General features: G+C 34.8%; 1 protein-coding gene across 1 annotated transcript in view; it reads right to left on the bottom strand.

Moving 5' to 3' along the window:
• The window catches only part of SLC9C1 (solute carrier family 9 member C1), a gene marked incomplete at its 3' end in the record, with an annotated part of 93,443 nt that overhangs the window by 64,871 nt on the left and 14,599 nt on the right, over positions 1-13,973 (bottom strand). Inside the window, exons 5-7 of the mRNA XM_082655321.1 lie at positions 11,682-11,810; positions 6,591-6,752; positions 1,977-2,076 (exon numbers count right to left, since the gene is read on the bottom strand). Coding sequence (XP_082511447.1) covers positions 1,977-2,076; positions 6,591-6,752; positions 11,682-11,810 — 391 coding nt within the window. The remainder of the gene's footprint in view (positions 1-1,976; positions 2,077-6,590; positions 6,753-11,681; positions 11,811-13,973) is intronic.

Below are 13,973 nucleotides of genomic sequence, written 5' to 3'. Positions count from 1 at the left end.
GCACAAGAACACAAGCCCAAACAGGAAGCCTGTTTGGTATATTTGAGGAATAACAAGTGTGGCTAGAGCAGGGTGGGTGAGGGTGAGGGTGGTAGAAATGAATCACAGAAGTAACAGGGGGACAAATACATCATTTGTTTGCCAGTGAAACAACTTTGACTTGTAGCCAAATGAGAAGTTATTAGATGGTTTTAAAGAAAAGAAATGATCTGGGTAAGGAGGAAATGAGGTGGGTGAGGGTCAGAAAACATCATAGGTTCAATGCGTTATATTCTCAGTGTGACAACAGAATTGTTAGAATTGGGGTCCTAGGGGGTTAAGCTGAAAAGATGGGAGATGGTGCGCCTCCTCTCTTAGAGAGTAGCATGGACCTGTTGTAGACTCTTATAGGATTTACCATTATTATCTTAGATTTCTACTGTCTCAGAGAGTAGGAGCTGCCACATGTTATATTTTAGATAGTAAGATTCTTGAAATTGAGATTATGAAGTTATTATTTTTATGAGCATAAAGTGGGTGGCTGAAGCGGAGTGATAGATGTGCTCACAGGAGGAGATGAAGTCTTGGAATTGAAAGGTGAGGGAATAGTAGGATCAACTGTGTGAATATTGATTGATGCCACTAAGGATGGTGATAGCATGATGTTGGAGAGAGTCGCAGTGAGACAGCGGCCAAGATCTTCACAAAATGGAGAGTGTGACTCAGAGTTCTAGAGATAACTACAACCAAGAGGGTGGCCGATGGTATAATCTGATGGCATGAGCTTCAAAACTGGGCTCCTCTGGGGAAGAATAAGAAAAATAATATAGAAATGACTGAGGTACAGAAAAATCACCCACCTCAACCCTAGTCTTATAGCACCAGGGATGCAGGTGAGAAAGACACTATAACCTTTAAGGAACACGAGGGAAATAATGTCTTCAGGGGAGATCCAGCTTTCAGTTACAGCAAGAATGAAGGGAGCCTTCAGAATCACTTCCCATAGATATAAATACATGCATAACATTTTAAATTCTTCTTACAATGGTGGCCCAATTAATGCTGCCTAGCTGCTAGTACAACTGGCTTCCTTTGTAATTGACAGGAAATTTTAGTGACGTGCTCTCAAATCCTATAAAATCCTATACTTTTCAGCTTCTGACTTCTGAACTTACTTCATCTTCCATAATGATCTCCCAAAAGCCAAAAAATCATTGATTATGTTCAGGGCCTCTGTTAACACATATTAATATGTTGCCATTGTGTGATTTAGGCCAAGTTCCCATCCCATGTATTGGAACATTACAGAAAGTACCCCTTCTTCAAGACTGACACAGATTCCACTCACCCCCTCAGCTGGGTGCCCTTGAGCAAGGCACAATTTGTACTCTTCTATTTTCTTTTTTAACACTGCCAATTGTATTTAAATGCCCCAGCTTAATCTTTTAATTGGCTTTGCATGGCCTCTCTTCACTGTCCTTAAAATATTGGTCTTCCATTCTAGTGGCAGTGCCAAACTGACCCATATTTGAGCCTGAGGCAAAAAGAATTGTTAGTAATACTGATCTTTCTTTTAAAATTTTGTATTTTCACCATGGATTTTTTGTATTAATTTCAATTTTAAAATATTGCATTAAAATATTTGCTTTGATTACTGAGTGTTTTGGCACCCTCTTAAATTTTGTGCCTGAGATGAAGGCCTCAGTTGCCTTACCTTAATCCTAGCCCCTGTCTAGGGGATTAGACTGAACATTACTGAGTAATATGGTCAGACTTAAGGTGAAATAGAGTCAACATGAACTCAAAGTGAGGTTACAAATTTTGCTTAAAGATGGAGGTTTAGAGGACATAGGCAACAGAGTTTTTAGAACGGGTTTTTAGTTAGCTAGTTTTCAAGTCAGTGTCTTATTTTGACCATGTAGACATAGATGTAGTTACTATTACAATATTATAACTTCTAATGTACGAAACAAAGTGAAAATATGCTAGCCACTCACTCAAGAAGAAGTGCTTCAACTCCTGGTTTAAAACTTGTAGAATTTAAAAAAAGTCCCATAACGATGATGGTAAATATTCCAGACATTCCAACTAGCTTACCTATGTTTTTAAAGAAACAAATATAAAATATTAATTTTACATCAACAGTGGCACAAATTTTGCCAGAGATGAAAACATCAGATATCTGATAGCAGTGACTTCATATAGAGAGGCTATCCCCCTTGGTTTCAACTGGATAATATCACAAATTATTATCACCACCCATTGTCCTTCTTCCTCCTTAGATTCATACCCAACTGTGCAGAAAAGTCTGTAATGAACATCCTTGCACTGCTTTGGCTTCTGATAATTGGCAACAATGTGGAGTTCACAAATCTCTTCATGTGCCCTAGTGAGGCTAGAGCACCCTTCACAGGTCTAATTTTTTCAGAGGGGCTCTGGATGAATTAAATAGAAGTGAGCTGATGAGCTCTCTATGGACTAGCTCACTTCACATACTTTTTCTTAGAAGACAGTAGGAGATAGAAATGGTTTGATCTTGTGACAAGACTAAGGGAGTGGAGCCAATAGAAACCTAATATGGATCTACTCCCCCAGTTTAATTTTGGTTTGGTGAATTTACTGTCAGGGACTGAAAAGTGTACAAAACTGTGGAATATTCTTAAACATTCTCATAGCTTTCATGAGCTAGAGGGAAAAATAATTTTGAAAGTAGCTTATAAAAGTGATATATTATCACTGTGAAAAATTCAAATAATATGATACAGTATAGAGATTATATTTTTTAGAAAAAGGGAATACCCATAATTCCACTGCCAGGACTTCAGGTATAGTTTTAAAGAACAATTTTGTTTGTTTGTTTGTTTCCTCTTTTTTTTTTTTTACATCTTTATTGGAGTATAATTGCTTTACAGTGGTGTGTTAGTTTCTGCCCCATAACAAAGTGAATCAGTTATACATATACATATGTTCCCATATCTCTTCCCTCTTGCGTCCCCCTCCCTCCCACCCTCCCCATTCCACCCCTCCAGGCAGTCATAAAGCATGGACATATATACGCTACCAAATGTAAGGTAGATAGCTAGTGGGAAGCAGCCGCATAGTAAAGAACATTTTGATTGAAATTTCTATTGAAGAGAGGACTATATTTGCCTAGAAAAAAATCATAAGATAAGCTACTTGAAAGTACAGAATGAGACACCCAGAAGGCAACTCCAAGCATTAAAGGCTGCTTGCTGAATTTCTATACTGGAGACAAGTGGTAAAAATTAAGCGGGAAACATGGAAAAGTGAAGAGATATGGGTAGCTGTTAGATCTCATAGAGTTGTGAACTACACAACGTAATTTTCCTTGTGAGCTCCCCTTGTCTCCATCTTCACTAGAGTTTACTAAGAAGAAGAAATTGCTATATATTTATGAGGAGGCAGCAGAGATTATGAGGAAGAAAACTCCAGAAATTTTCAGAAATTATGAGGAGATATCTTTGGGTTTTCATAGACTATAGAATTGGAAGCTTAAGATAATTGGATTAAGATCTTAGAGAGGAGTGGAGTACCCTGTGAACACTCACAGAGGCTTGCTTCTAACATACATATATACAGTCACACATTAAGAAAAACTACAGAGGGATTATACAGCAATACAGTTCTGTAATGGGCTTATTTTTTTCTCTTAATTTTTTTTCCTCTGAACTAGACATTGTTCTAGTTAACAAGTACAAATTAAAATTTTTGTTTTAATATTGAAGAATATTATGGATATGCCACTTTGACCATTATTGCCATGTTTATCAAATTGTCATACATGGATCTGTTTTGTGCCCCTTCTGTTTCTTTGGTTTACTTTGTATTTCCCTGTTAATAGCAGTTGTATTTTAATTACTATAGGCTTTTTAAATGTTTAATACTTACCTAATTGTAAAATTCTTCACTTTAAAAAAGTTGTCATGCATAGTCTCACAGTTTGTTTCCAGATGAATTTTTAAAATTATTCTGTAAAATTTCACCTCCCTCCAAAATTCTATCATTATTTGATTCAGATTGTGATAATCTTAATTTGATGAAATGTACAACATTATCACACTATTGAGTCTTCCTTTCTAGAGATGGAAAATTACAAGTTTTATAGTCTTTATTTTAGTTCTGGCTAGGAATGATACCTAAGCCAGAAACGAACAATTTACTTAGTCAGTTTTGAATCGTGAAGGAAGAGGAAACTGTGGATGCATGTGCTTTGAGATCAAATCCTGGACTACTCTTTATAACTTAAGTAATGGTAAAATTTGGAAAATATTTATGATGACTACCTTGAAGACATTAATATAAACAATAAGCTAGGTCAGGGTAAAAGTTATTTTACATTAGATTTATATTTACTCATTATCTGTTTTCATGAAATTCTGTCCTAGGATTTTTTTTTTTGCTAAAATGTTTATTGAGACATCTTGACTCTAAAAATTTAAAATAATTTTCTTGGAGATAGGGTAGGGGATTATGAGATACAAATTATCATGTATAAAATAAATACACAACAAGGATCTACTGTACAGTGCAAGGAAATATAGCCATTATTTTGTAATAACTTAGAATGGAGTATAATCTATAAAAATACTGAATCACTATGTTGTACACCTGAAACTAATATAATATTGTAAATCAATGATAATTCAATTTTTAAAATTAAAATAGATAAAATTATTTCCTTGAGTGTAACTCTTAATCTTGAGGCTATGCTTACTTAATGATGTTAGAGGAAATTATGTTTGCTGGAATATAAATTTTGTAGCATTAGGAATACACCATTAAAGTAGTATGTAACGAATGTACTTGTACTGACTCATTATTCTCTCACTGTCAATTAATTCATTAACGATTGTGCAACCTCACTAGATTATAATTGGTTTAAATCCAGATTAGTTAGGAAACCTCACATCCCTATGTTCTGCCTTTCCTTCCTCAGACATGAAAGTAGTGAATCCTGTTACTCTAGCATTTCTAAAAAGAAGCTTTTCTTTGTGTCTATTTAAATTTTATATTTCTCAGAAGTATAAAATGTGTAGCTTTCTGTTTAAGTCCAAACTTCTTGTTAAGTTTATTCCTTGATATTTTATAACTTTTTGCTAATGTAAAGAGAATCAATTTTCATTATATTTTATAACTAGTTACTGCTGCTTTATAAGAATGCTATTTGATTTATTAATTTTTGTATATTTGCCTTATATCAAACTATTAAAGAACCTTGTTTTCTTAGTTTATTAATTAATTCTCTTGGGTGTTTCTATATAATCTAAAATGTTTTGTCTTAGTTTATTAATTAATTCTCTTGGGTGTTTCTATATAATCTAAAATGCTGTGACTAATGTAACCATTTTCTCCTTTAAAATGTATAAACGTCTTTCTTTTTTTCTTATTATATTAGCTAGAGCTTCCAGAACTTTTTTTTTTTAACCTCTTTATTGGAGTATAATTGCTTTACAATGCTGTGTTAGTTTCTGCTTTATAACAAAGTGAATCAGCTACACGTATACTTATATCCCCATATCTCCTCCCTCTTGTGTCTCCCCCTCCCACCCTCCCTATCACACCCCTCTAGGTGGTCACAAAGCACCCAGCTTATCTCCCTGTGCTATGCAGCTGCTTCCCACTAGCTATCTATTTTACATTTGGTAGTATATATAAGTCCGTGCACTCTCTCACTTTGTCCCAGCTTCCCCTTCCCCTTCCCCACGTCCTCAAGTCCATTCTCTACATCTGTGTTTAATCACGGATATGAGGCTAGGCAACACTCTTATTCCTAAGTGTAATGGAAAGACATAGTGTAATTTGGGAAGTAAGTATTATCACACATGCCAACTCCAAATCATTTGTGGAGCTGTCTAAAGGGCTGGGTTGAAAGTGATTCTGAGGCTCTGTCAGGGAACAGTGATATGGCTAATTATCATTGCCTGCCATACTTCTTTGAGAAGGGAGTTGTGGTAAATGGATTAGTAATGTTGATAGAGTTTCTAATGTTTAGCCTTCCTTGATCTGTAACTTCTATTTTTATTTCCTTTTTGATTGAAGAGTTACCAAGAAAAGTTTTTTTAAATTTCAGGCAGTTAGAATGTTTATTTTTAAAGATCCTCCTTTTGAAGTTAACATTTAATTGCATTGTGGTTGAGCAATGTTTGAAATTTTATTGTAATGTTCTTCTAGTCTAGTTTATTTCTGTTAATGTCTATATGTCTATGTAAAGGATAAGTATTCTGTTTTGGAAGATAAAACTCTTTATATATCTTGTGAGCCAAGCATTTGAGTTTTTATTTAAATCTTTTTATAGCCATAGTCATTTTTTTGTCCACTTGGTTATGAAATTATCTAGGAAAGGCATGTTAAAGTATCTCATTGTAATGATTTTGTCAAATTTCTCTTGTCATTTATAATTGTCTTTATATATCTTGGCACATTGTTTTCCATTGTATACATATTAATATTTTTAATCTCCTTTGATACATTGTTTTCAAAAATATTCCTTCTAGATCAGTTGAATGTTCTTTTTTGGCCTAAATATTTCCCATATCTTTATTTTCAATTTTTCTACATCATTTAATTTTAGGCATATCCCTCTTACTTACAAATATAAAAGATGAGGTATAGAATTGAAAGGTTGAGACTTATATGATTCACATCATCTCCAAAAACAGTAGACAACCACAATTGTACCAGTTTTGAAGTTAGAATTCCAAACAAGAGACTTTCTATACAATATGACCAAATTTTATCCATGATGCTATGAGCTGTAAGAAAGGGGAGTAAACAGGAAATAATTAATAGAACTTACTTGCTCTTAATTTTAAGTGATAATCTGGGTCAACTTTTCTTTTTGTCATTCTCTTTAAAAATAGCTCATAGTTTTTGGGGTAGATGTAGGGTATTTTCTTATTCCTAAATTGAAAGAGTTTCTTTTCAAATGTTAAAAGTCAGACACAAATTTGTAAAATTTGATCAGTTTAGTTTAAGAGCTTTTTTCAGTCCCCATTAGGGAATATATATTTATTCAGTGCCAAAATTGTAATACATTTTGGAAAAACAGTAATGAACAAGAAGTAGAAAGTCTCTAAACCCATGGAACTTATTTTCCAGGTCTAACATAATACACACAAAGAAATACAAAACAAGGAATGCCTCTGAGTCCCAGCTGAGTGAATTTCCTGTATTGTCTTGGCCTGCCAAACCGATCCAATTGGTTCCTTATTGTTGGGCATTTCATTGTTTCCAGTTTTTTCCCTGATAAGCAATGTTGCAGTGTGTATTTCTGTACATAATTATTTTGTAATTCTCTGATTACTTCCTTAGTCCCCAGAAGTGGAATTACTACACTAAAGGATAGTTGATCCTTTATCGATATTATTATATCTTGCCAAATTGCTTTCTACAGTCGTTATGATGCCCTCCCCTGGAAAACAGGAGACCTAAGCCCTTGATAGCCTTGATTGCCGGAATCAGGCATTTTCAGTGGGTGAGGAAGTCCTTCCCACCTTTACAGGGTGAGGAACAGAGGAGCAAAGTTTGAATTACAGATGAGAGTGGGTCTTGGGGTCAGGAAAGCCTGAAGGGTCAACTTCAACAGAATATGTGAAGAGCAAGAACAAAATCGAAACAAAGAATGGCCAACAGAAAACAGCAACAGCAACCACATCGAAAAACAAGGCTAAATTTGGGGAAGTAAATCCTAGAACTATGCTCTTAGATAGTAAAATGAAAGAGAAAGAATCCATTTATGAATCCTCAATCATGTCCACTGGTGGAGAGGGCACTGTTAAGAGTACTGAGGCTATTTAGATTCCTTCTCTACCTAGTCTCATTCCTATGGCTGAAAGGGAGCCACGGTTTCTAGATATGCCAAGCAGAAAGATTTAACATCCGTAGGGATAGTGTGAACTTGGGAGGAGAATTTCATGAATGACCCTCTAAGTCACATCCATTCTAGGTATGGAGTTGACCATGATGATAATTTTGGGAATCCAGCACCTCCTGTAAATGAAACATAGGCTGGAGGCCAACTCTGGTTTCAGAAAAATGCAGGGAACTGGAGTTAAAAGACCCAGTTTAAAAGTTGCTTGCCCCTTTAAGAAAGAAAAATAGCTCTTAATGAGTACTATATGCTGAATGGATTTATTAGGTTAGGAAAAGCCTCAAAGCAAATCCATTATTTCTTATAATGTTCTTAAACTTCTAATATACAAATAGGAAAAGGTAAGAACCTCTGAGTGCAGTAACTTCTTGGTTTTCCCTATTATGAAATATGTGTTCACTTCAAAGATAGAGCACTACTGTTTAAATAATTACATGTTGTAAAATAATGATTACTATGAAAATTACTGTTTCACAGCTGTGTTAACTGATATAAATGAAATACCAGTAAAACTTATCAAGAACCTTTCTTAGGGGAAATTCTCCTATTAAAAATTCAGAGAAAGTCCTGATGTCGAAGAAAATAAGTTCACTTTTCTCTTCTTTCTACAGCAGACATTTGTAATAAAATGTTGTTACTATTATCATTTTAACAGTGATTACTTAAAAGTTTGTACTCCTCTGAAATCTAATCAAAAAAAAATTCTATTCCATTGATTATAGTCAAAATTTTGAGGCAAGCTCCACAAAAGCAAGGACTATTATGTTCATGGCTGAATCACCAGGGCCTAGAATAGGAGCTATCACATAGTACATATCAACAAGTAACTGTTGGATTAATGAATGAATTAACTTCTAAATCAGTACTTTTCTTTTTACTTTTCTTTTTTTTTTTTTTTTTTTTGCTTCTCAGTGAATATCAAGAAAGTTCTTTTGATTAGATTGTAGATGTTGCCTCTGATAAAGTTCCCTGAAATTCTGTGATTAGTATTTACTGTCTTAAATGGGACCTGGTAGAATACTAGATCAGGTATAGGGGCTGGGCTTGGATCCTTCTGACCAGCATGTATGACTACATTTTACATTTTTCAGTTTCCCCCAAGGGTGGCTCTTGAGTTTTTAAGATGCTTCTGAATATAAACATTTCTTTTTTGTTCACCTTATTCATCTTCAGGAAGCCCTTATCTGCAGCAAGTTTTATGGTAAAAACTCTCTAAGTGCTGTATGGTGTCACCTCGTTTTGTATTCTGGATTTTGGAAAAGGTTGTATGTAGGTAGTTGGTTTGGTTTTCTTATACACCACAGATGGCATATATGAAGAATTTAAAGAGAATGTACCTTCCTGTGCTAAACTGGGGTTCCAGTTGATGTTCCAAGCTGCCATGGCCTGGGTAAAATAATTGGATACAGAACAATGTTGAAAGCAAGTGCTTCTTATGCACAAGTAGGGTAATTAATTGTCCACCACTTGAACCAGCTCCCTAGAGGAAGACATGACAGGGGTGATTCTTTTTGGAAAAGAATAGTCAGTAATCAAAACAGTATGGTATATACCAGTACTGTACCATTTTGATTACTGTAGCTTTGTAGTATAGTCTGAGGTCAGGGAGCCTGATTCCTCCAGCTCTGTTTTTCTTTCTCAAGTTTGCTTTTGAGTCTTTTGTGTTTCCATACAAATTAAAAAATTTTTTGTTCTAGTTCTGTGAAAAATGCTATTGGTAATTTGATAGGAATTGCCTTGACTCCGTAGATTGCCTTTTGGTAGTATAGTCATTTTGACAATATTTATTCTTCCAATCCAAGAACATGTATATCTTTCCATCTGTTTGTGTCATCTTTGATTTCTTTCATCAGCATCTTACAGTTTTCAGAGCACAGGTCTTTTGTCACCTTAGGTAGGTTTATTCCTAGGTATTTTATCTTTTTTGATGTGGTGGTAAATGGGATTGTTTCCTTAATTTCCCTTTTTGATCTTTCATTGTTAGTGTATAGAAATTCAACAGATTTCTGTGTATTAGCTTTGTATCCTGCAACTTTACCAAATTCATTGATGAGCTCTAGTAGTTTTATGGTAGTGTCTTTAGGATTTTCTGTGTATAGTATCATGTCATCTGTGAACAGTGACAGTTTTACTTCTTCTTTTCCAATTTGGATCCCTTTTAATTCTTTTTTTTTTTTTGTCCTCTGATTTCTGTGGCTAGGGCTTCCAAAACCATGATGAATAAAAATGGGGAGAGCAGACATCCTTGTCTTGTTCCTGATCACAGAGGAAATGCTTTCAGTTTTTCACTATTGAATGTGATGTTAGCTGTGTGTTTGTCATATATGGCCTTTATTATATTGAGGTAGGTTCCCTCTACACTCACTTTCTGGAAAGATTTTATCATAAATGGATGTTGAATTTTATCAAAAGCTTTTTCTACATCTATTGAGATGATCATATGGATTTTATTCTTCAATTTGTTAATGTGGTGTATCACATGGATTGGTTTGCAGATACTGAAAAATCCTTGCAACCCTGGAATAGATCCCACTTGATCATGGGGTATGATCCTTTTAATGTATTGCTGGATTTGGATTGCTAGTGTTTTGTGGAGGATTTTTGCATCTATGTTCATCAGTGATATTGAGTGATATTGGCCTGTAATTTTCTTTCTTTTTTTTTGTATCTTTGTCTGGTTTTGGTATGAGAGTGATGGTGACCTCATAGAATGAGTTTGGAAGTGTTCTTTCCTCTGCAATTTTTTGGAATAGTTTCAGAAGAATAGGTATTAATTCTTCTCTAAATGTTTGGTAGAATTCCCCTGTGAAGCCATCTGGTCCTGGTCCTTTGTTTGTTGGGAGTTTTTGAAATCACAGATTCAATTTCAGTGCTTGTAATTAGTCTGTTCATATTTTCTATTTCTTCCTGGTTTGGTCTTGGGAGATTGTACCTTTCTAAAAAATTGTCCATTTCTTCTAGGGGTCCATTTTAGTGGCATATAGTTGCCTATAGTAGTCTCCTATGGTCCTTTGTATTTCTGTGGTGTTGATTGTAACTTCTCCTTTTTAATTTCTAATTTTATTGAGACTACACTCTGAGCACCACTGAAAGCATGGGGAAGGGACATATAAGATGCTCATGGGAGTGCTGGTAACTGTATTTCTGGTCCTGAGTGATAATTACTCATCTGTATACTTTATGAATACTTTATAATCACTCATTATAGTGTGCATATATCATTTATTTCATACACACAAATGCACACATACACATATGATAAAGGAAATAAAATACTTATTGTTCAGGGCTATCTGAATGTGGTAAATGAGCTTCCAGGCATATTACAGTCTCTTTGCTTACAAGCACTGCGCTCAGGCCTTGTAGATGGCTGTATAACTCACATTTCCTCCCTGAGCTGACAGCTTTCTGTATTGCCTGCAGGGAGATAGTCCCAGGGCGAAGGGAAGGGAAGCCACCTCCTCTCGCCACTGGTGGATGCACTACTTGGCTTATCTTTTGAGTTCATCTTCAACGCATAAAAAACAACATCCCTCATTCTTGTTATCAAGCATTCTGATTCAGCCTAGGCCTGTGGAATGTTGCTTCTATATGCATCCTCGTGAAAAGTCCCAACTCAGCCTCACAACAAAACTACAACAGATATTAAATAAGGGATGTGTGGTAGTGCTTTGTAAAGAGTAAATCATTATACTAATACAATTATGTTTGTATAAGCATAACTTATGGTAAGGTGTTACAAAATCCATGTAAACTTTCAGAAAATACAGGATTCTAATTTTAAGAAATTAAGAAAAAAATAAGTCCTTACCTAAGGAATAGTTTACTTTTTTTTGCAAGCCAAAGTTAATATCCATAATACTAGTAAACACTATTAAAGACACTATAGAGGTCATCAGACTTTCTCCATTAATTAAATTGACGAGGCCTCTAGAAAGACCTGCAGAAGGAAAAATATTTTTTTAAGGCGGGAAAAACTTCATCAATGTTGAAGAATAAAATTTTATCAACAATTAGAAGGATATTCAGCTATGTATTTATATCACATACTTTTCCTACATACTTAAGTATACTTTAGTCATGTTTGTAAACTCCCTTCAAGGAAGTTTCATTATGTATCAACTACAAGTTAAGTCTAGATCACCGTGATTAGTTACCAAATTAATTGTGGTTGATTATAGTTTATGTAAGTAAGATAATCAACTACAGCTCTCATTCCTTGTTTCAAAGCACAGGTGAAAACATAAAATTTATTACTTTTAATTCTGAGACTTGGCTTATATAAATACATACATCATGCATTTAAGACAAGAAAAGCTGATGGTGGAGGAATAAAGTATATTTATAAACTAAGGCTTTATACCACGGTACCCAATCAAAGTATTAAGGCAATTGTCCTGATAATCACACTATAATTAGACATTGTCTGACTTTCTCATACATCACTTTCGATGGTTTTAGAAATCAAGCTCCATTAATGGAGAGCACCCTGATATAATCTACTTCCATCCTCATCCTCCTCTATTTATGATGATATTCTAAGTTTAGATATCCATCAATTATCATTTTTCTTTGCTATTCAATGTGCCTGTAGGGGAAAACTATAACTTTGAGCACCTTTAATGGTTTTCAAAATGTCCATAGAAAGGAAATATTATTAAGGAAATGGTAAAAGCCCTCCCTGTGAACCAACCACTCTATAGTTGTGATCACAATCTAATACAGTAAGTATGTTGTTGGAAGAGAAGAAAAGCCAAGGCAGTCTGTTCCTGTGGAAGTTCAATTGCCTTGATGGTCCAATTCTTCACCTCTCCCTTCATCCAGGCCCTCTGCTGTAAGAAGTTGCAGTTTCTCTCACCAAAGAGTTCTGATTTTTAAATTTAAAAAAAATATTATTTTTTAATGAGACTTGATGAAAGCAGAGGCTTGAGGAAGATTTCTGCTTCCTCTCTCTTGGATCCCTGCCACCACCATGGCAGCATTCCCTGGCTACCCTTCTGGAGGAATGTGAGAAATACATGGAAGAAAGGTGAATCTTCCTAGTTGAGGCCATCCTAGATCACTTAGTCCCCAAATGACCCTCCAGCTGACTGGAGATTCATTAGTAAGCCTAGCCACAATCAGTGGAGCCCAGCCTATGCCATCAGGGAGAGTGGGAGGGAAGGAGACGCAAGAGGGAAGAGATATGGGAACATATGTATATGTATAACTGATTCACTTTGTTATAAAGCAGAAACTAACACACCATTGTAAAGCAATTATACTCCAATAAAGATGTTTAAAAATATATATATATATATATATAATTGTAGTTTTAAGCCACTATGTTTTGGTGGTGGCTTTTTAGTCAAAAACAAAGACAAAGACAAACCCTAACTGACACTGTTGTATAACTATTCCATTTTAGAAAATGGGGCTATAACAAAATGTGAGTAATTAGGAATAAATAACAGACAAGGAACATAAGAGAAGTCAGTGGACCCTAAAAAGCTCAAAACAATGTGAATGTATTCATGTACTCCAGACATTGGCCTGGGCAGATTTTATTTTTGAGAATAAAGTAAAAAATATATAAAAGTCTTGCTTTGAAAACTCAGACAAAAATGTTGCCAAGAGAAAGATACTTTATTTAAAAAATTTTTTTTTAAGATGCAAATTGAGGAGAAAAATAAAATTCCAAAAGTAACGACAAGATGGCCAAAGTTTATGAGAACAACCTTGTAACTCAACCCAAAGAAATTATTTAAATTCAACAATGGTAAGCCAGGAAGTCAGTGGAATAAGTAACTAGATTCCGATTAAGAAGAGTATGGAATTCTCTCAGGTAGCATAGAACTCTTCCAAATCTTTTGAGTAGGAAAGGGCCTGACATTGACAGAGTCTCATAGAAGCAGGGTTGAGGGACAGACAAATCTCCTTGTCTTAAAGATATGGCTTTTCTTTATTCACATAGGTACAATTGAGGTTTCTGCACTACTCTGTTTCTACTTGCCTCAGAGAGCTCTTTCCTTTTCAAGTGGCCATAAAAAGTATGTGTGTGTGTATGTGCATGTATGTGCCATATTAAAATTATACTTTAATTCTACTTTAAAGCAAATGTTTT

Source organism: Grampus griseus, assembly GCF_964374135.1.
Source record: "Grampus griseus genome assembly, chromosome: 5".
NCBI lineage: Eukaryota > Metazoa > Chordata > Mammalia > Artiodactyla > Delphinidae > Grampus > Grampus griseus.
This window is presented reverse-complemented; position numbering and strand designations above follow the sequence as displayed.